Raw genomic sequence first — 24,250 nt, forward strand, 5'->3', positions numbered from 1 at the left:
TGTACTATAGAACAAATGAGTGATCCAAAGTTGAACAATTGCTTTATTTTCCAAATGTAAATATTCGCCTATTCTTCTTTGTCTACGAGTATATTAATTTCTATAACACCAATATAAAATCCATTTATCGTGGCCTGCAGGATTTGTGCAAAGATTTCGTACATATGTATGTATACAAACGTCATTTTAACGTATACGTTGTAACTTTTAAATGGAAATAACATTTTTGCGGAAACGTCAATTTGAGTAAGTTAAGTGTGTACAATAGGAAAACATATGTGCATAATTAGTCTTACTTGTTCTACTATATTGAAAAGTTCCAATTTTAATACTATTTACATATGTATGTACATATGTAGTATTTTCTTTTCTTTCGCATCGTATTAAGGACTCTTATACCGTTTATGAATGGGAATTTGAACAGGATTCATTTTCAACTGTACTCTACTTCTCTGCCATCTATTCTATTATTACCCATTCTGTGTTGTTTTTAATATCCTCTGATTTTTCTTTTTCTTTCAAAAGTGAGTCAGTTATATGTGTCGACTTCGTTGCTTGACGTTTCTACAATTATCTGTCAAAATTTGACGAAAATTTACCGATAGTTCGATAAATGTTAGAGGAGCATAAAACGAAGCATTTCGTATCCGCTCGGGTGTCCTAATGACCGAGTATTGTGAGCGTAAACGGGTTGGTGCTGGCAAACGGGTGGGGTCATTGAGTGGCCGCCAAAGGCTGACTTTATGATGTGTTTGTCGTTTGTTGTAAAGAAAAGACCGTGGCACATGGTCTGTGAGGTATTGCGTGCGACATGCAACTTATGTACATATGTGTATATATCCCAGGCGCCAATATATCTTTTCGTTAAATAATCACACGAACTTACAAACAAATTTATTGTTATTGCAACAAACTTAACGAAGCATAGACTTCCAAGGTATTCATTTCAAGCACAAGACGACAGTTTAAACGAACCACAGAGGCGAACGGATTTTCGGGTAAAAGGCAACGCTTGCAACACTTACTAACTGTTCATTTCCCTAAGTCAATACATAGAAAATATACTATAAGGATTTTTTCAAGCTGTCTAAAATGTAATTTAAACGGTTTATTTATAAAATTTTCTTGAAAATCGGTTCGTTTTTATGAAAGCGCAATATGTTAACACTAAGAATCAGTTTTTTTAGTGTTTAACATTGTGAATATAAAAAAGAAAATTGTTAAATAATATAGTGTATAGTATGTTCACAGAAAGTTTTTCTTGATATCAAAGATAACTTGAAAATAGTATAAAATTATACAATTTAAAGAAATGATATAAAAAAATTGACTTTCGATTTTTCTATCCGGGGTTGTGTATCTGGTAAAATGGTATGAGCATAGGTGGAGTGTGAAAAGGAAGGCACAAGCTTAAACGAAGAAAAAGCAATACCAGTTCCATACTCGCACGAGTAAAAGGCGAGCCAAGCACAAGGATATGTCATTATACGCCACCCAGAGTAGCAATACTATAGATGTACAATATATGTATATACATATGTCCATGCCCCTTATTGAATACGTATAGAAAAAATATCTATATACATATGTAATCTACATATATGAGTAAATATAAGTATGTGTTTTCACGAAGCACCTATGTCAGAAGACCGAATACATTGCCAAGAGTGAAACGTTTATTCAAATTTTATTTTTATTAGCCTGTACGACGAAGTTCTTTGAGTGTAGAACGAAAATCAAATTTAATTGTGGGTTACTTTCGTACAAGTTGAAAAATATTGCGTTTCACGACATTTATAACTTAAATACTTTTTTTTGCTAAAGTGGAACCAGGTAGAGTTAATAAAACAAGTGCAAGAAATTAGAAAAAAGTGCTACTATTTTTTTTTCTTTCATAGCAATAAGAATAGTGTTCAGGCCTTTGCTGATTCATTACTTCGTCATACCATGCTGTTCTGTTTTTTCTCGTCCTACAAATGGTGTCATATCTGTTGTCTTTCTGTCGTTTCTGTTGCCGATGGCACTGCTGTTGCTACCGCTGAGGCGGATGGTTGTTTCGAAGTTGCCGCAATCCCCAGTTAACGTGATCTTTGCAATAATAAATAAAGTGGTAAATTTAGTTGTTACTAAAAATTCGCGTAAAATAATATTTACTTGTTTTATATTGAGCAAAAACGAATGGCTAATAAAACATATAAAATGATATAATTATTAGTGACGAAAATTCTAATTTCCAGAAATATAAGTTTAAACAGTAATACTATAAATAAAATATAAATTTCTAGCTTGAACCGAAATCAATATTTTCTTCTAATATTTTCCAGATTATTTCGTTCTACAACACATTGCCTCTATTATTGGGCGTATGCATGACTTATGCATAAAAATCGATATTAGGGATTTTCATTGAATAATTCTATTTTCGTGATTATCAATGTAAACCCTTCGGCACTAGATGACGAAGCAATGTATGCATATGTACATATATACAAATATATATGGATACAAACATATATACATAAATATTAAATATCGTACTTTATTAGCACTTTTTTTTGAGTTTACTCAGAATTTCGTCTTTTTAATGTCCTTGTAGTCTTAATTCACATACATATGTACATATGTATGTTTATGTACGTACATATTGTATACTTACTGCGGTATTTTATGTACGTGTTCACACTCATACAATTAACCTACATATAGATATTTCAGATTATGTAATAAAAGTGCTTTATAAAATCAAATGGAGTAAAAGTTCGACGTATCCCAAAACAACGGTTATATTTTTTTGTTGATTTCTTTAAGTATATAACGAGAATGATATGTTTAAGTAACAGTTTCTTAGCCCCTCTAAATATGAAAAAGATATTAAAGTGAAAATTGTGTTTTAAAATTTATTAAAATTTTTTAACGTTTTTTAGAATGGTTTAATTTGGTATTTTTTGTATATTGTAAAGATAAAAAAAATCGAAAACAGAATTGCCGTTGAATATTTTTCTCAATTTGGTTAGTGTGATACTAAGATTTTAAGTGACACAGTGTATATAAACGAAATTAATACACATACATGTATGTATGTACGTACATACATACATACATATGTCCATATTTGCATACTAATAAAATATATATAATACTATACACTACTACTTTGGTATGAGTAGTAGATCCTGCTTCCGTAGATGATAAAAGTGATTACGATATTTATTTTTGCTATATACCTGTGTTATATATGCATTAATATCAGCTTACATATATTCAAACAAAGTCAAAGTAAGAAATTTAAAAAATTCCGTAAAAAGCGCATATCTCTCTTTATAAGGAATATAATTCTCAATATTTATAATGTGAAAGTGCTAAAAATGTGGTATATACATACATACATATCCTATGTATGTGTATATATATTCATAAGTGAAATAACAAGAATAAAAATTAAATGTTCTAATAAAAGTGAATGTACATATGTTGACACATATGTAAATATACATATATTTGAAAATAATGTGAAGCTATAAAAAAACATATATTTGGCGAAAAGTAATAAGTGATGTTGTTGAAAGTGATCTAAAGAGATATACATACATATTTCATATCAAAAAGAGTTAACGTTCGTAACAACAGTAGCAACAGCAGCAAAAATTATAATATATCAAATTATAAAAATTAACAGAGGCTTGGGCAGTTGCTTCTTGGTACCATTCCTCATAATTTAATCATAATATTATTTCTACCATACTTACGTTGTTATAATTTATGTCTATAAATCAACGCACTTAAAAACCAGTAGAAAATAAATAAAAATGAAACCAATAATTTATTTCAACAATTGATTTATGAGTGATGCCAAGTGTGAGCTGCTGTAGAAAATACGGAGCCATTCAGTTCTAAAATAGTTCACAACATTTACACAAAAGGACTTAATACGCTCTCCCGCTCACCTGAACAATCTCAGGTCAACCTTAAATAGGTTATTAGAAACATATAACCACAGCAAGGATCATTGTAATCAAAAGCAATTAATTTTGCTGGGATCAAAGGTATGTGTGACTTATCATATTAACAATATTTCATTAATTAATTTTCAAATAAAAGTATGTATTTGTAAAACGCCGTAGTTTTTAAGAGGTCGAGCTCATTTTCAACGTTTTTACCATTGATTGCAAAGCAGTTGAATAAGATCCTAGTAATTTGTTTACAGCTATTGAAACATACATACATACATACAAATACACTGGAATTTAAGCTGTTGTTAAGTATATATGTACATATGTAAAAACATATATGCGTCAATGTAAATTGGAACATAACATCCAATTCTCTCTCTCTCTCTCTCTTCTACTTCGCATAACAGACATCTGTAAATGAGAATTCAGAGAGAATGGTTCCGAGTTTCGTTAAGTTTCCAAATGTCATTGACTACGTACAAATAAATATATGAAAATGTGATAAAAACAAAAAGGATAACAAGTATTTATGCAAGTTCGCAATGCTCTCGGTGCACTTTTGATTTTAAGTATTATTGTTTTTTTATTTAGTAACAATATATAATCCTATAGAGGCTCTCTGACGGCGATAATTCTGAATATTCAATATCTTTAGTAGTTTACTATATAATATTTAATATCTTTTGTAGTTTACTGTATAATATTTCCCATATGCAAATAAATAGTTCGGTGTCTTCTTTGATACCTATGCATTTCTTTCTCGTCAACATATTTGACTTCTTAACTGTAAATTTTGCATTTCCTCAAAGGACTTAAAATTTTTTATTGCAGATTTATAAAAGCGGAGGGCGCTTATTGAAAATGGCGCCTCGGATATAGCTGTAATCCAAAGCTAACCCGCGACATCCATGTGCCTCATGTAAGAATTTTTAATCCATCCGTTATTTAATTTTTTTTTAATATATACATACATTTACTGCTATTGTGTAATTACTCGAAAAAATAACTTTGACAGGCCTTGGAAATCTGAGGCTCTCACTGCTGGCCGTATAGACAATGACAGAAGATTCCGACTCGATATCTGAGGAAGAACGTAGCTTGTTCCGTCCCTTCACCCGCGAATCGTTGATTCAAATTGAAAAACGCATAGCCGCTGAATATGAAAAACAAAAGGAGTTTGAAAGAAAAAGAGCCGAGGGCGAGGTGGTAAATACTTTAATTCAACTTTGTGTTGTAAAATTAGTTAACTTCTCAATATGTTTAAACTTAATGTTTTGTTTATTATTAAATCAACATCTTACGTATATTTGTGCATACACCTTTTATCTCAAAGTATTATTTACATTTTTATAATAACTTTATATACTCTTTACAAATGAGTAATACATAGTATTCATTGTTATTCAAAATGGTTTTGGTAATAATCAGACTTCACCAAATAATAATGTGTAACCATTAGTACTTCATTACCGATTATAACAATGTTTCACGGTTTACTTCATTTTACAATTGTACTGTACAGTTACTGTACCTAGAACATAAACTGGCATAGTGTATGCGATTTTTCTCTTAATAATCGCAATGTGTCTAAAGTAACTAAAATATTCCAAATTGATTTGTTATACCTATTCCTCAAATAAAGGATTTCATTAAAATATTATATACAGTTAAATTCCACATAACCGGACACACAACGTCGCAGCATTTTTGTTCGATGTTAAAAACGGGAACAAGAAATTGTACACAACGCAGGTGTCCGGTTATAAAGACGGTCCGTTATGGGAATTTCACTGTATACATGCATACATATAGCAATTAAGGAGATACTCTGATTAATAAAAATGTATATAAACATATATGTACATATGCATACCATTATGTGAAAATCACATTTTGAAGTCTCTTGTATATCAGTATCTCCTAATAGAACGGCAGCGGTTAAAATTTGGTTTATTAAATGTCCTTAATTTTCTCTTTTATTATTTAAAAACCTCGCACTTTTTTGAATTGTCGTAAATTTCAAATGCTTGCATTGAATTTAAAACTGTTTTGAACTAATGGAAAGAGCTTCTACTTGTAACTGTATTATAAAATAGTTATTTGCGTGTTATATAAAATATTTTTGTTTGAAACTACGTAATAATCTTAATAATATACTCGTATATGTAGATAACGTCATTTACTGTTTTGAAAACACCAACCTCTGTGTCATATCCTAATAATTTAGGGTGTTAATACTTCTACAAATAAATTAAGCATCTTAGTCTCTCCACATTCCCCATCATATTTTTATATCAAGTATCTATTAATGCCTCAAAATTACAAAACTCGATGGAAATTTCTTTACTAACATAACTATGTACAATATATGATTATACATTATATTCGCCATACATTTTATTTTACTTAAACTCATAATTTGTGTCAGAGTCGAATGTAAACGTTATTTTTGCTTATATTTGACATTGTTTGGTATATGTATATAAAATTGTATTATTTTATATAATGTAATATGAATTTAACTACTTGCCGATGTATATATGTACATATATACATACATGTTTCAGTTATTGGTTTTAAATATAATTTTGTTTCACATACTTTTTTGTTTAAGTTAATGGGTTACATTTTAAAAATATTTTACAGTGAAGAATATATTTTAACAAATTAGGCTACAAACAAAATTTTAAATTCTATATATATTTATATATTGTTTCTGTTAAAATAATTGTGACGATAAAATAATAACCCATATTTGAAATATGGTGTCAATCACTACGACAGAAATTATTAATTTACGAGCAAAGTAACATGTATATTAAGAATTCTTAATAAGTTTAACAAAACATTAATTTTAAAGGTTGCTGGCGAAAGTTATACACATAATTTTGTTTCTTATTTTTCTCTTTTTCTCTATCTTTTTCTTCCTAATATTATAACCAAACAAAACAACTTTCCCTTTTTCTATTTTCTCTTTTTCGTGGTTTCATATTACCTCTAATTGAAAATAATCAAATACTAATTAATGTTTGTGATATTGTACCAAATAATACAATATCACTCCTGAATAAATCATCATCGTACCGCTTATCATTCATCGGTTATCTTTTAAACAAAATCTTAATAATAAATTCATACCGTTACATTTCAAATTTCATTAAAATTATTCGATAAAATCTTCATTCAGCCGCAATATGGTCGCAAGAAAAAACAAAAAGAAGTAAGACTTTCAGAAATAGTAAATCAATTGTTTTATTCAAGCAGCTGTTTGCCTACTTTATTTTATTCCTACAAACATACTTATATGCACTTCTAATTCTTACTCAAACAAGATTTTACTTTTTTTGCCGATTTAGGTATAATTGTATATATGTAAAAGTCCAAACAATACAGTTAGGGTTTTAATCTGATAGTTATTTTAACCTTACTCTTAGGTCAGAGTTTTTTTTAATAAATTCGATCCAATAAGTCCTAACCATGCACACTTTAATCCATTTTGTATTCAATCCATAAATCTATGCAATTGTGCCTACGACAACTACGGACAATTACTTATTTGGTCTATGTATGTATGTACATACTAATTTTTTAAATGTTTCATTGAATCAAGTAGTTAACTCTTCAGTCCTCTACAGGAATACACTTTCTTGAACTGAAAACTTAAGTTTATTTGAAGAAACTGTATTAGAGAGTCTAAACAATTCGTTACTACATTTAATATATTAATTACATACATACATACATATATACTAACGAATGCATGTGTCATGATCATTACGTTTTTTTTCCTATATGTTATGTCGAATAGTTGTAACTATACTTAAATTTATCATTTCAAAAATGTAAGCAAAATTGTATGTGTAAAAAAGTGTCTATTTTAATCAATCATCCGTAATAATAATCTGCCGAATTATATATATTTTGTTAAGATACTAAGAATGCTAAATCAAAGCCTATATTATTTGTTTGAGATGTATACGTATCTATAAATAACTGACTGTCATCCCCAAATAAAAGTGGCAGCGGCGGCGGTAACGCTGAGAGTTGAACGCGACGCTCAACGGTTTTTGGGTACGCCAGTGAATCATATGTTTAATCGCATAATTTGGGAATTTACCATCTAAACCTCTTATATTTTGCAAAATGACGGTATATCATTTTCATTTCACGTCATAACATTTTTAAGCATACATATGAGCGTATTTACATTTATACTGACACTTGAATCACAACGAAAATATGTTAGTAGTTAGGTACCTCTAAAAAAATTGAGCAAATACGTGTTCACCTAACAACCTATACTTGCATAAGAAGAATATAGATTTACATATATAAAATATGTGAGTAAGAGTAAATACCTTCCAATTCGTAGGAATAGTTTAATATTTTACATGAAAATTAATTAGTAAACCTTAGGTTGTTCTACCTTGATATTAGGAAGTACTTTTCTTTTGACCATACTACGCAGATGTCTGATGATTTAGATTTGGGGTGCAACAATTTCCAGCGCTTTTTGCGGAAAATGCATACATACATATGTATATGTATGTGTATTATATAAATGTATAACGGCGTACAATACACATGCATACAGCTGGGTAATGTTGCATTAAATAAAGTGTTATAACATTGCAAATTTCATTCTTTCCGGAAAAGGTACAAATTTAAAAATTCCTAAGAAAATAACGTTTATGAGCAACAGGTAACTTTCAAGTATCACGTTTCTATAATAGTTTTTATTTGTAGTAATTATTATTCCTATTGCAGTTTTCCACCCTTATTATTATTTTTTCATTGCAATAAAATATTTTCATACTTAAAGTTATAACTGCGTCATATACGTAAATATATTTTATTAACTTCAAATTTAAGTTTTAGTTTTGTTTAACAAAACTAGCTGTTGATATAAATATATACATAAGTAGATTCTTATTTGAAAATAAATAATGAAGTATAGAAGTTTTCTATATACGCAGTGGCTGGGGCAGAACTACCTACAAATGTGTTTTTATGTAGAATACAACTTTTACATGTGTGGGACACTAAACACTGAAATAGCACACCTATCAATCTTGTCATAGGAGGAATTACTTGAGATTTATTTATATATGTATGTTAACCAGGATACCAGCAATAAAAATAGTATTGTATCGTGTTAAGGAAATTTATTTAGATTAAGTATAACATAGTATAACAGAAGGATAAGTTCCGACTATTCATGACCGCATGTCTTTTGAATTGAAAAATTAACCAATGGTTATAACATCGATTGCTTTTTGAGGAAATGTTATATTTCTCTAGCTACTAACTCAATCCAAGCAATATTTGGTGGACAATACTTATGTGTCACCTCCTTAACATCGCCACTTCTAATCGGCAATATCTTCGTCTAACTCTCATATGTCAGTTAAATGACATGTTTTATATATAACTACTAATTTGCGTCTAGTGAGTTAACTTTAAAGCGAAGGGGATAAGTAATATATTGGTTATTTGGTGAGTTCACAGAACCCGATCGGTTGCTTAATAACGATAATATCGATTTCGTATTTTTTATATTATCTTTTCCAGGATCTATGTCATAATAAATATATAGGGCTACATAACCTTTGTTTCTACCAAAATTAGCTCTTCCTTGTCAATTTTAAATAAGTCAGTGGACTGCTTCTCGGTATTTTTTATAAGTGTATAGTTTTAAAAACATTATTTGAGATTCAATTATCAGTAATTTATTTTGTACTTGTATGTATGTACAGCAGACAGTAGCTTTTATTGTCATTGTATAAGTATATTATATAAATGTGCTACGTTTGCAAATTTGTGTTTATGCCGTATCTACACCACTCTTTTGCTTTAGCTTCTCAATTGAAACAGCTGTGTATTATTAAATATAAATGAGTTTCAGTTATTGTTTTATTCAATATTTAAAAGCATTTTACTATTCTTATTACCTAAATACCTGATTCGGCCAAAAAGTTAACAGACAATAATTTCGAAAACCGAATACAAATAATAATATTAGGAATCAAAATTGTTTAAGTCTACCAAAATCAATATGTTGCCTTAACAAAACCCACCACTTAGTTTTATATTTAATTACACACTTTGACCTAATTTTCATTGAATATAATTACACTTTTGTATTTTTGAGACTCATGTCTTTGTATAGCAGAGTTTGCCATCAATCTCACATTCGCAATTTTTTACTAATCTATCATTTTCAACGTATTTTCTGTACTACCAAACATTCTTACAATTACACCTAATGGAATATTGAAATCGAAAATCACAGATCCGATATGATGACGAGGATGAGGATGAAGGTCCACAACCGGATCCTACACTTGAACAGGGCGTGCCAATACCTGTTCGATTGCAGGGCAGCTTCCCTCCGGAACTGGCCTCCACTCCTCTCGAGGATATTGATCCTTTTTATAACAATGTACTGGTATGTAATTTATGTAATTGGGTTTGGTCCTGAAATATTTAATGCCTTTTTTTTCTTTTTGCAGACCTTTGTAGTTGTAAGTAAGGGAAAAGATATTTTTCGCTTTTCTGCATCCAAAGCAATGTGGTTGCTCGACCCGTTCAATCCCATACGTCGCGTAGCTATTTATATTTTAGTGCATCCGTTGTTTTCGTTATTTATAATTACAACTATTCTGGTTAACTGCATTCTGATGATCATGCCTACAACGCCAACAGTCGAATCCACTGAGTAAGTATAACCTTCCAGTAATTTATATATCCCCATGTTATACGTTTTTGGCTAAAAAGGAGAGTAAGTGCATAAATGCATACATATTTTTTCTATGTAAACATATACACGCAAATATGTATTGATATAGGACTTCTGTGATAGTAGTACTTGATTACTACTCTTTAATTTAAACTTTACCAAAACTGCACTTACGCTCATGTATATTATAAATAAATTATTGTATACATGAGTAATATACAAGGAAATTTGAAACATAACTATATGTATGTATAGATATCCAAATTTAATCTAAGCCACAATCAAATTAATTTATACTTGCCATAGCATAGTACTTATTAATCATTATCTATTAGAATAAAATGATGAGAGTAGCAAATTATACGCGTTAGTGTTTGTGATGTAAATATACCTTATTATAATATATAAATTCCTCTTCTTATAATTTTGATTATAATTTCGAATAAATTTAGAAATTTATATAAACACACATAAGTAATTATGAAAGTAGAACGATATAATTAAATTAGAACTCGAAATATGTATAACAGTTTGATATAAATATGATTCCAATACACAAGTAGAATTTAAACATTATTCTTATGTCGTATATACAATTTTTGAAGAGTAAATTAGAAGTTTATATAATTATGATGATGAGTACAGTATTAAAAACAAATTTAGCCTTATTGAGTAGTTATCGTTATCAGTAACATTCAGCCTTTTTGGCGCGATATATACAATATATACATTTACGAGAGTTTTTACCCATTGACCACGTATTTATTTATGTTCATCCTCAAGTATACTTACTCAAATTTACATACATTTGCCTGCATAAAAGACCAATTTTGCTTTGACATAATATAATTTAAATTAGAATAAAATGTCAAGTACTGAAAAATTGTAATAACTTTTAAAAAGTATCGCTTCCATATAAAATTTTATACACACGTATGTATAAAATATACTCCGTTTTGAAATACTACCTATCATTTCAAAGGAAATTATGTAATAGTGGGTAATGTTTATTTGTTGTACAACGTCCTTATCACAAATGTAAATAGTTCTCATCTAACAGATTGTTAAACTTTGTTAGCTTTTCCTTATATAGATGAAAACTTAAATAGTAGGAGACCGTATTATATACTAAAGCAATTTAAATGGCTTGGAAATATATAAATACATACGTATATATTTTTTTTTTAATTATTCAAGTTCTTTACCAAAAAGTTATCCCATTAAGCTATCCTTTTATTTAATTAAACTGTAAATAGTAAAAATATTAAAAATGATCCCTTACTGGGCAGCGTAAGAGAACACTTGCAATACTATATAAAACAAATAAATGTAAAATTTTGTAACAGTCGACTTTCATAAAATATATATATATAATGTATATATAAAATATACAGCATAAAATACGAATTAAAAATCAATCCTTAATAGCTTAGTAGTAGTGTGCAAATAATAAAAGTATATACTCGTATTATTGTACAGTTTTCTAACCAACTAGATGCAAAAAACAGTAGTTGAATTGTAAAACAAATATATGATTTATGTTTCCAAAAAAAAAATAGAAATGTATTTATCTACGTAGAAATTATGTATGTTCATATTTAATGTATTAGAGCGGCGAAAAAGTAACGTCATTTTTTTAGCTGATGTCAATATTGTCATCGTAGATTTTGTATTTGAATGAGTACCCTAGCAGTTGCGGATAAACAAGTGGACCTGAAGTAAATAATGGACCTGAAAAATACTGTATTTTTTGCAGTTATAAAATATCTACTAATTACCTGCTATTGAAGAAAATATTCTGCAATTTCAGCTAAAGGCAAAGGTCGCCATCAAATACAAACTAAATTAGTCAAATCCATGTAAGAAGAACATTATCAATTATCACTTACAATATTTACTACTACTTTATCGAAGCTTTGGAAAATACCTTGATCGAATTCCGACTTCATGCGCTCTTTTAATTATAGATATTTATAGTATGTATAAACTTATGTATGTACTTACATAAGAACACAACGTGAATTACAATTTCAAAATGTACTATTATCGATCGAAAAAGATGTAATACAATGACAAATATGGTATTTACATATACATATGTATGTATACGAACACTATTACTCATAATTTAGTCTTTACCAGAATCAGCTCAAACATATAAAAATATCTATATAATTGAATAGATGTATTTAACCTAATGTGCTGAAAGTTCCCATGCAAATATTTGTTAGAGGTATTAGCTAAACATATAATTTGACAATTGAAATATTTCGTCATTTTAATGATGATAAAATGCAACTAGTTTTTCTAAACATTTATTATGCTAGGAACAAGTCATATCTTATTTAACTAATTTTTTCCATAAAACATTTTGTTACTGACAATTACAATGATAAAAAATGTTATATAAATTACATTTAAATAGGTACTTTGTAAGTAATTTTAAGTCAAGATTAAACGATTAAAAGAAATTAAAATATCGCATTTATAATAATTATAAACCAAAGGTGACACATTTAATATGAAGCTACAGAAAATTTAAAAATTCGTTTTTAGGGTGATATTCACCGGAATCTACACATTTGAATCAGCTGTTAAAGTGATGGCACGAGGTTTCATTTTATGCCCGTTTACGTATCTTAGAGATGCATGGAATTGGCTGGACTTCGTAGTAATAGCTTTAGCGTGAGTTTATAACAATATATATATATATATATTCAGTTGAACTATCATAGTGTATTTTAGTATTATTTTAATTGTTTACTTATTTTTTAACTACTTATATTTAGAAATGCTTATTCCACTTTATTTTCTTTGTGAATTAATTACATTATCTGTATTAAATATACATACTGTATACATATGTATAGCCGGAGTTACATATTTTCTGTAATGTAAAATAATCACACACATACATCACTTTCATACTAACTACTAAATACAATTTCATTCATTTTTCGTTTGCACTTTGACATATTTAATATATTTTTTCCCGACGCAATACTAAAGTATTAGACAACCGGAGTAGATTCATTACTTGAACATACATACCTACATACATACACCCATACACATTATTCTAAAACTTCATCATCATAGATAAAAATACATAAAACTAAGACCGATATTCATCGAGTTCGTAATTTGCTAAAAAAATTGTATTGCATGTTCTATCATTAGTCGCATATAATCATTACTCACGCATATATAATTAAATATATGTATATTCATTAGTTTTTACACCATACGGTCGCAATCTTTGATCTAATTTATAATCTTTATTGAAATATAAGAAATCCATCTTAGATTGAGCAAAGTAATATTTAAAACTTTTGAAAAATTCTTATTTTGAAAGTATTAAAATATTGTAAAAATATATAAATATGTGTAATTGCTCATTGCTTTTGCAGTGAATACAAATTTTGAAGTTAAATAAAGTTATGAACATCTCAAGAAACCGCATCGGTTTTTAAAATACACATTTACACACATTAATTAAAAAATTATATTGTATATATACTCTCATTTAAAGCAATTCCTTTTATGTTCACATATAAACACCCAAAGCGTTTTCAGAACTCTTCGTTTAATTTTGTAAGTGGCATTATCACTGAATACAGCAGCTCACTTATAAATATTACATAGAAGAAATATGCATTTTTTCGTAATACTAATAAAGCGTTTTAATTTTATTCCTTCATTTATAATACATATTGTTCGCTCTCGATGCTCTTCTGTAGTTATGTGACTATGGGTATTGACTTAGGTAACCTCGCAGCATTGAGAACCTTTAGGGTATTGCGTGCACTTAAAACAGTAGCCATCGTGCCAGGTAAATAAAAATATTTACTTTCTTTTCCAATAGGCTATATCTGGGAAATCTATATGTTTACCATTCTATTCAATTCATATTCTACTCTTAATATACTTATTTTCTTAGGCTTGAAGACTATTGTTGGTGCTGTCATCGAATCTGTAAAAAATTTGCGTGATGTGATAATTTTAACAATGTTCTCGCTGTCAGTATTTGCTCTGATGGGGCTACAAATTTACATGGGTGTTCTAACACAGAAGTGCATTAAAAAATTTCCCTTGGATGGTTCATGGGGAAATTTGACTGATGAAAACTGGGACTACCATAATCGCAATAGTTCGAATTGGTATTCAGAGGATGATGGTTATTCCTTCCCCCTTTGTGGGAACATATCTGGTGCTGGGTGAGTTAATACCTTCGATAAAATATGCATAAAATATGCATATATACATAGCTAAATAAATATAGTGGTATACATTTATTCTATAAATATTTTTAAACATTTATTCATATGCAGGCAATGTAGTGATGAGTACGTTTGTCTGCAAGGCTTTGGTCCTAATCCAAATTATGGATACACCAGTTTCGATTCATTCGGTTGGGCTTTCCTCTCGGCGTTCCGTCTAATGACACAGGACTTTTGGGAAGATTTGTACCAGCTCGTTCTTAGAGCGGCTGGTCCCTGGCACATGCTGTTTTTTATAGTCATCATCTTCCTAGGTTCATTCTATCTTGTGAATTTGATTTTGGCCATTGTTGCCATGTCTTATGACGAATTACAAAAGAAGGCCGAAGAAGAAGAGGCTGCCGAAGAGGAGGCGATTCGTGTAAGTAGTACCATGCATGCGAGTAAATATATTCAATTTTAATTTGGCACCGAGCGGCCAGGCTCGAGCAGGCCGATTAGAGTGGAAATATTTACTCAACCCATTGAATGTTGAGTGGTTTGTTTTGCCTTTGTTATAACTACTGTACAAACTTTATTTTCTTCGGAAGATTTTATAAATGTATGTATTAACTTTTATTGTGATATAATATCAATTATTATATATTACATTGTTAGTATGAGATGAGTTTCTTCATATAACAGCATTTGCGATATATGATAATTATTACAACCCCACGTGAACACATTCAATTCTACGATACTGAAAGAATCCGATTAAATTACGAAACAAACTAACGAGTACCTTAGTTTTCTGAAAAAAAAGATAATGTGCATGTGCGAAAGGTATTTATTATTCGGACAATCGAAAGGTTTCTTCAACTTCGTCCAATGAACAATGTTTGATGGCTTTGGTGGCTTTAATTTTTATTTGCATAGCACGCAGTTTGAAATATTCAAACGCACCTGAGGCTTAACCCTTCAACCTCAATTAATATATCCTTGTAGGAAGCAGAAGAAGCGGCGGCAGCAAAAGCTGCCAAGTTGGAAGAACGAGCAAATGCAGCAGCACAAGCAGCGGCAGATGCAGCTGAAGCGGCCGAAGCAGCCTTGCATCCGGAACTGGCGAAAAGTCCCACATATTCGTGTATTAGCTATGAGCTCTTTGTTGGTGCCGAGAAAGGGAATGATGACAACAATAAGGAGAAAATGTCGATTCGCAGCGTTGAAGTTGTATCGGAGTCGGTGAGCGTTATTCAAAGACAACCAGCACCTACCACAGCACCCGCTACTAAAGTCAGAAAAGTAAGCACGGTAAGTATATTACAGCTGGCTGATCTGCTTAAAATGTATTTATTTTTGCTTTTCTTTCCGCCTTGCCAACTTTTATTTTATATAAATTATTCGAAATTTTATTATAAAATATCCAGATATTTTTTATTGTATATTATATTATTTTGTAGTTTAATAATTTCTAACGCTGTACAAAAATTCGAATCAATCACCCTTAGATGTAAATTCGATTATATTTTGTTAAAATAACTAGTATCATTTCCTTATATAAATTTATATAATTATTAACGGATTGCATGTACAATGCTTGCTTGAATGCTTTTTTTTGTTTTGTTTTTTTTAAAGTTATATTGTACTTTTCAAATGACGAGAATAGAGTATCTATATAATTCAGTGGCAAGTTAGATTACTGATGAGGAGATGGATGCAAGATCAGTGGGTTTTTAACTGTATTCTGAAAAATTGTTCATATGTTTAGTAGTACAATAGCGATAGCTTGAACTGTTGAACGCGGTGTTCGAAATATTTCTCCACTCATTGGTCTAATTATGTTCTTAAAGGTAAATACAAACTTAGAAATCTGAAAGATTATACTGCAAAAATGTAACTTAATCTTACACACAGTTACGTAATTCCAGCCCTAGCTATTGATTAAACAATACTGTATAAAATCTCATGAACTATTTGTGCAATTGCAGCCCATTGAATTCTAGTAACCGTCCTTCAAGTTTATGTATTTAGCTTGAAAGAGTTTTTTATACCTTGAAGGCCCAATTTAGCAAATTTTTCCGATATTTTCATTTGTCCTTGATTTAAATATTGTAAAGTGAAAGAGTGACATGGAATGTAAAATAGTGTTATAAGAGTAGTAGGCTTTGTTGTTCTCATATTTCGCCCGCTTTCATGAATTTGGTTGAAATCGGTCGATTAGTTCCTGACATACATATAAATTCAACTACAAGCGGCTAGTGTTTGTTCAGCCAAATTTAACGCTTCTGAAGTGCATGAGTGACATAAAGTTATATAATTAGGTGGTGATTATTGTTATAATGAGGTTTTCCCCTGTATGTGAAAGTGCGGCAAGCACTTGTCCTCAGTTGTAGTTAATGTAGCTTTAATGATTTGTGAGATAGGTACATTAACCTATTGACAAGTTAGACATACATATATACATATGTATTTACATATATCTATATATATGTATGTTTATATCATATATACTTATCATGCATAGAAATTATTTTAAGCTTTATGGATACAAATAATAAAAAGGTTATGGTATGTACGCAATTGAAATGCTTTATTATTGACTATAAATGTAGCCAGTTTAGTGCCTACACATGTTGCTGTTAATATCAGCTTACGCCTACAACATAGTAAATCTACTAAATACCAAAATTTAGTTTGAAACCCTTTCTTCCTAAATGTAATTATTTATGTTTAAACTTAACGCTTTTAAATCTTACCCGTATAATACTGATAATATAAACGTTTTGTTACCCTTTAATTTGCCTTTCCCCGAATTGCTGTATTTTTTATCTGATTAATGATTGGAAATAATGCCACTATAATGCTAAATAGCTTCGATTCTTAGCGCTATCATATTTTATGCATTTTTGGGTCAAAATATTTCTCATATCACAAAGCTGTAATAAGTTCTACAAATTTTAAATGGTTTTTAAAAACTGCAAAGCTTTCATTATAATTTTTTTGAATAAAAATTAAATGAATTTTGGTCCATCATTATTGAAGGTAGGTGTAAATCTTGTTGTATAAAAATAATTTTATAATATACCTATAACTTATTCAATATCAAATATCTTTGCCCGATTGGGACACTTCTGATACATAACTATATATTTAAATATTATATTTATAACAATTATGCACTAACAAACCCGACCCTTCTCATTCTCCCATTGTTTTATACATTCATGCTCGCAGTTTTGATATTTGTAATTAAAAGAAAAAACAGGGACCGTAACAGTTATGAGGAAATGGGCAAAAAATCATGTTTAATAATTATTTTTCAGTTTTAATTTTTATTTTTCGCTTGCAAAATAAGTTATTTCATAATTTTTAATACTCTCCCGTTATTACTTTCAATTCGAAAAGACTAAATAAAAGCTTGCTATTCAACTCTTATTATTCTGTGAGCAATAAATAAAATATTATGAAATAACTCTTATTTTGTAAGCGAAAAATAAAAATCAAAATAAAATGATTACTTTGTGAGGAAAAAAATAAAAATCATATTTTAAAAGTTTTTGACATATTTGTGTACTCCTTCTTCAATATTTCTAAAATAATATAATAATTTGTATTTGCACATTAATATGCTTAGTGTAATAACATCCAAACATTTATGATCATATATTTTTACTCGCGAAGAATATATAGTATGTTTAAATGCATTGTTATTTAATTTTCTCATATAGAAAATATACATACATATGTACATAACTTTAGTTGATTATTTTTTCACTAAAATTAACCTTGGTTTTGTTTCTCCTTATATCAATGTATATTAAATCTGTTATACTAAAAGCATAGTACACAAAATATATATACAATTTTAAATATAATTTACTTCAAATTTTTCCTACATAAATTTAATGCACCTAAAATGACCAAATCTTAGATTGATATGTATCCAAGAAAACACGGAAATAATATGAAATAGTTTGAATATACAATTTTTTATTTACTTATATTTTTCTATTTCTTCTTCTATATACTTTTATTTGTTACAAAACATAGACATCCTTATCCTTACCTGGTTCACCGTTTAACATACGCAGGGGATCACGTAGTTCACATAAGGTAAGCGCTATTAATCAACTCCACCCCCGCGGCTAAAGAATACGGGGCATACATAAAAATAAACATAAGCACCTGATCATTCTCGTAATAATATTCCTGAACGCACCGTACGAATACTAAGCCATATATTTTAAGTTAGACGCACGAACTGAATCAAAAATTCAAAGTTTTAGTCAATGTCGATATAATTTAAACCTGATACAAAATAAAAACTTTTCTAAAAGAAATAAAATCATTACATGTATGTAATATGTGAAATATCTTTGTATACGAACTGATGTATTATCTTTTAGTAATAATTGTTTATCTGTAACCATATTTGTACTGTTTGATGCCCATGTTATTCATGTGATTTTCATAACACTCCCATATCACTCATATACATATTTACCGCAAGAAATTAATAGACCAATCAATATAAAAATAAATAACAGCTCTTGGTAAACTTACTGGCTGTCTCTCCATGTTTATTATAATTAGTTTTGTACTGACACTGCTTAAAATGTTTTATGATGATTTTTATCTTTATTTTTTAACTAGTTTAACCTTTTTTAGGTTTCGCATTTAATTTTTTCATAATCATTGTTTCAAAGAGTTGTTTTTTTCAACTTTTTCTTACAAATTTAAATATGTACATATTATAGAAAAAAACCTAGGTAAAATAAATTAAACTTATTCATGATTCGTGCATGTATTTCATTTTTAACTATTAGTACACAATTCGAAATGGGCGAGGTCGTTTCGGTATTCCTGGGAGTGATCGAAAACCCCTTGTACTGTCAACATATCAGGATGCGCAACAGCATTTGCCATATGCCGATGATTCGAACGCAGTAACACCGATGTCCGAAGAGAATGGCGCTATTATTGTGCCGGTATATTATGGCAATTTAGGTTAGTAATATTAATATATTTATATCAAATTAAAATTTCTCAAACCTTAATTAATAGTGTTAATAGTCTATGAAATATTTTCTTGAATTGTCATTCAATTTATGGATGTAAAATATTCCAGGTTCTAGACATTCATCATATACCTCGCATCAATCACGAATCTCGTATACATCACATGGCGATCTGTTAGGGGGTATGGTGGCTATGGGTGTCAGCACGATGACTAAAGAAAGTAAACTAAGAAGCCGTAATACGCGTAACCAGTCAGCAGGTGCATCAAATGGCACTAGTTATGTCGATACAAATCACAAGGAATCACACCGAGACTTTGTAATTACGTTGATTAAATATATATGAATATTGAAATAATGTGTATCCCTATATATTGTATATACATATATTTAATTTGTTTGAATTTTTTCTCTCACTCGTCGTTTCAGGAAATGGGCCTTGAATGTACCGACGAAACCGGAAAGATAAAACATCACGACAATCCTTTTATAGAGCCCGTCCAAAACCAAACAGTCGTCGACATGAAAGGTCATATTATATACATATATTTTCCTTTTCTTATAATCAAATATTTAACTCAAATTGCAGATGTGATGGTTTTAAATGATATCATAGAGCAAGCCGCTGGTCGGCATAGTCGTGCTAGTGACCGTGGTGGTAAGACAATAACTTCAAAAACATGATATTTTTTATTTTGATATTTTTTTTTTTGAATTAATAGTTTGATGATAATATTGTTTTATTTTCAAAAGGCATACATACCTACGCTTAAATTCATTTAATTGTAAATACAAAACATTTTTGTTATAAAGAAGTAAATTTTAAATAATGTGTTGTATGTATGTATGTTTATATGTGTGTGTTTTCGTGTGCGTTTTCCATTATACTGTTTTCTACTGATTGGACTGTTATGTAAATATCCTCCATATATCCACAGCAGTTTATTTGGACAATTTATTTTAGATATCTTTGCAAATGTACAAATTTATTTTTATGCTGCCAAAATATTCTATACTAAAATAAATTGTCTAATTGCGTATGCTTGTATTAGTTTACATATATAAATATATATGTACATATACATATTCAATTGATATACATTTTTATCAAGATGATTTAACTTAAAATAATTGTTTGCCTATTTTCCACCATTATAATTAATGTCACACTAATTTCAAGTGACAGGAATCTTTTAATATTCAGTCCAACACTGTCGCCTGCCTATAATAAAATGTACATACAATAAATATAATATAATTTGCAATTGCTTTGGAAATGCCATTGGCATGCTTCTTTCGAACTCCTTTAATTTACTACTGGTTTCAATTACTTATACATACCTGGTAATGCTGCAATTGATTTGAATATATTATCCAAAAAGTACGAGAGTGCTAGTATAATGACAACTGTTACCAGATGTTTGTAATGGATTTCATCATACAAACACATGTTTTGTAAGAAAAGCGGTAATCGTTTTTTCTATCTTTAACATTCTTGCATATGACGTTTAACTTCTGCATTTTTGTTATAAAATGAAGTATATAAGTCTCAGAAAATATATGTATGTATGTATAATAAATAATTATAACAATATTGCAGATAAAGGGATCCAAATCAAAGTTAATTGTTTTTCATAAATTTCATTCTAATAAAATATTGATTCTCTCGTAACATAATATACAACCTATTTGTCATTTCCATTCATTAAGATTTATATATTTTATTTAAGTAACATTTTTATATACATAATATACATTATGGAATCCTTCTATAAACTATATGACTTCTTTGACTCGTCTATTTTACTTGCTACGGTGATGCTGAAAGCAATTTAAATATTTTGAGACACAAAATTTTTAAGCTAATCACATTATTTTCGTAGTTGAAAACAAATTAAAGAATGATAGCGCATACTTATGTACTTGAAATAAATGAAACGATTTTTACCAATAAAAATTTTTTGCTTTTAACTTTTTATGCAAACACTTTAAATTAAATGTGGAAAAATGTTAGAATTAATTTTTTTAAATGTTGAATTTAATTTTTACACTACACTTACATATAAGGTAAATAAAAATGTTCGTTTTCTGAAAATTATATATTTTAATTTAGATTTAGTTTGATGTAGTTTGGTTAGTTTCCTAGCTGCATGATCGATAGTGATGTAAGATGTGTACTATTTCTTTATAGCCTATTTAAATCTATGCTCCGAATTTCGATAGCTTAAGTATTCTACCACGCATGAGTTTATATTTATTTGAACACGTAACTAGTTGAGAATATTTTCGTAGTAATTTCAACAAATAATATAAAATTTCTCAATTAAAAATATTAGTTTTTCACTTACAAAGATTTTCTATCACATATGTATTTATATTATCACAACAACAGCAGAAGCTTTTTGTTGCATTAAGGAAATAATTAATATATTTTTAAACTTTTAGTTATCCATCTAAATGGTTTAGTTTTGAAATTTGTATGCTTTTATTAGTTTTCTTGTATTTAAGATCGTCTTAAAATTAATTGGAAAAATAATTATAAATAAGTTTCAGTTCTTTAACAAAAAAAGCGGAAAGTAAAATGTCATTAAAGTTATATTTATCTTAATGAGACGATTTTTGATAACGATTTCAAAAAACGTTTTTTCAAATATTTAGTCAATGAGCAATACAACATGGAAATTACAAAAATATAATATATGTATGTCTGTATGTAAAGAGTCGCTCACAATTACTGTCATTAAAACTTAACTCCTTTATACAATATGAAGTAATCGAACGGACTTAATTTTACTAATCTTGCATACAACATGTCTAAATTATATCTATACATACATACATGTATATATTACCAAGACTTTTTAAACTTTTCCATTTTTATGAGTTTCCAATTAGTTTAAATGGTAGACAACATTAAACTTAAACTGAGCAAAAACGTTTAACGTTTTATATTACGCACATTTTGCTATTCAATATTGTTTTGAAACAATTTAATAGATGGCTTCATCGAAATATTCAACGATCAAAAGAAATATAAATGATACATAATTGATTACAAATGCTAAAAATGACACCTAAAATCGACGAAGTCAAAGCTGGTCAAAATTGACTAATCTGAAACTTTATGGTTCAGTCTCTGTTTACTATTTTCCAACAGAGGACGATGATGAAGATGGTCCCACATTCAAGGACAAAGCTCTAGAGGCCATACTTAGAGGAATTGACATTTTTTGTGTGTGGGATTGTTGCTGGGTATGGCTAAAATTTCAAGAATGGGTTTCGCTCATCGTCTTTGATCCATTCGTTGAGCTTTTCATTACATTGTGTATCGTTGTAAACACAATGTTCATGGCAATGGACCACCATGATATGAATAAGGAGATGGAAAAAATTTTGAAAAGCGGCAATTATGTAAGTTTAAATAATATAATATTTAATCTTGTTTTTGACATTACTTACATTGCAAATCAAGTAACATAAAGCCAAAGAGTTCTATCCTTACGATTGACTGCAATGATAAAATACTAATTTACGTTACAGTTCTTCACTGCGACTTTCGCAATCGAGGCCACTATGAAACTAATGGCTATGAGCCCGAAATATTACTTTCAAGAAGGCTGGAATATATTCGATTTTATTATTGTGGCACTTTCCCTTCTTGAACTTGGTCTGGAAGGAGTTCAAGGTCTTTCTGTTTTGAGATCTTTTCGCTTGGTAAGAATTATTGTCAAATACATATATTAAATACAAGTATATATACTATATATAAACATTTCATATAATTATATAAATAGTTATTTATAAATATTTGCCAAATTTGTCAAAACCTTTAGATCAATATGTAGTATATTATATACATATATATAGCTAAAATAATCTAATATTATAACGAAAATATAATAGATATGAGATAATGAAATTTTAAAACGTAGTAAAATATTTATAGTTTAAATAAAGTACAAAGTCTTTGTATCTTTAACTATTCTACAAATGCCTTGTAAAAATTGAGTATTGAATTGAGGCATAATCATAGTTACGACTTGCACTCTATTATACTAAATACTATAAACTTTTTTGGACACTGTAAACAATAAAATACATAACAAAATTTCACTACAATACAAAACTATGATAATGCACTCATTCATTTAATTTTTGCATTTAACTATAATGTATTCCATAAATTGCAGTTGAGAGTCTTTAAATTAGCCAAATCGTGGCCAACGTTAAATTTACTTATATCCATCATGGGCCGTACCGTTGGTGCCCTAGGCAACTTAACATTCGTTCTGTGTATCATTATCTTCATATTTGCTGTAATGGGAATGCAATTATTTGGCA

General features: G+C 29.0%; 1 protein-coding gene across 45 annotated transcripts in view; it reads left to right on the forward strand.

Moving 5' to 3' along the window:
* The first annotated feature begins 987 nt into the window (after positions 1–987).
* Positions 988–24,250, forward strand: part of LOC120776155 (sodium channel protein para) — a 48,454-nt gene continuing 25,191 nt past the window's right edge. For 6 of the 45 annotated variants that reach the window (XM_040106709.1, XM_040106708.1, XM_040106721.1 and 3 more), the window contains exons 1-18: positions 3,458–4,043; positions 4,782–4,869; positions 4,966–5,156; positions 7,138–7,170; positions 10,243–10,398; positions 10,463–10,668; positions 13,246–13,374; positions 14,430–14,521; positions 14,630–14,906; positions 15,021–15,330; positions 15,897–16,202; positions 18,942–19,004; positions 19,718–19,898; positions 20,020–20,228; positions 20,339–20,438; positions 20,499–20,567; positions 23,043–23,320; positions 23,450–23,623. In XM_040106709.1, the coding sequence (XP_039962643.1) occupies positions 5,007–5,156; positions 7,138–7,170; positions 10,243–10,398; positions 10,463–10,668; positions 13,246–13,374; positions 14,430–14,521; positions 14,630–14,906; positions 15,021–15,330; positions 15,897–16,202; positions 18,942–19,004; positions 19,718–19,898; positions 20,020–20,228; positions 20,339–20,438; positions 20,499–20,567; positions 23,043–23,320; positions 23,450–23,623 (2,733 nt within the window). In that variant the 5' untranslated portion in view covers positions 3,458–4,043; positions 4,782–4,869; positions 4,966–5,006. Of the gene's footprint in view, positions 1,095–3,457; positions 4,044–4,781; positions 4,870–4,965; positions 5,157–7,137; positions 7,171–10,242; positions 10,399–10,462; positions 10,669–13,245; positions 13,375–14,429; positions 14,522–14,629; positions 14,907–15,020; positions 15,331–15,896; positions 16,203–18,941; positions 19,005–19,717; positions 19,899–20,019; positions 20,229–20,338; positions 20,439–20,498; positions 20,568–23,042; positions 23,321–23,449; positions 23,624–24,250 lie in introns of those variants that run through there. The other 39 variants (XM_040106752.1, XM_040106718.1, XM_040106727.1 and 36 more) reach the window with 19 other exon arrangements.

The sequence above is a fragment of the Bactrocera tryoni genome, chromosome 4 (assembly GCF_016617805.1).
Source record: "Bactrocera tryoni isolate S06 chromosome 4, CSIRO_BtryS06_freeze2, whole genome shotgun sequence".
NCBI classification, from domain to species: domain Eukaryota; kingdom Metazoa; phylum Arthropoda; class Insecta; order Diptera; family Tephritidae; genus Bactrocera; species Bactrocera tryoni.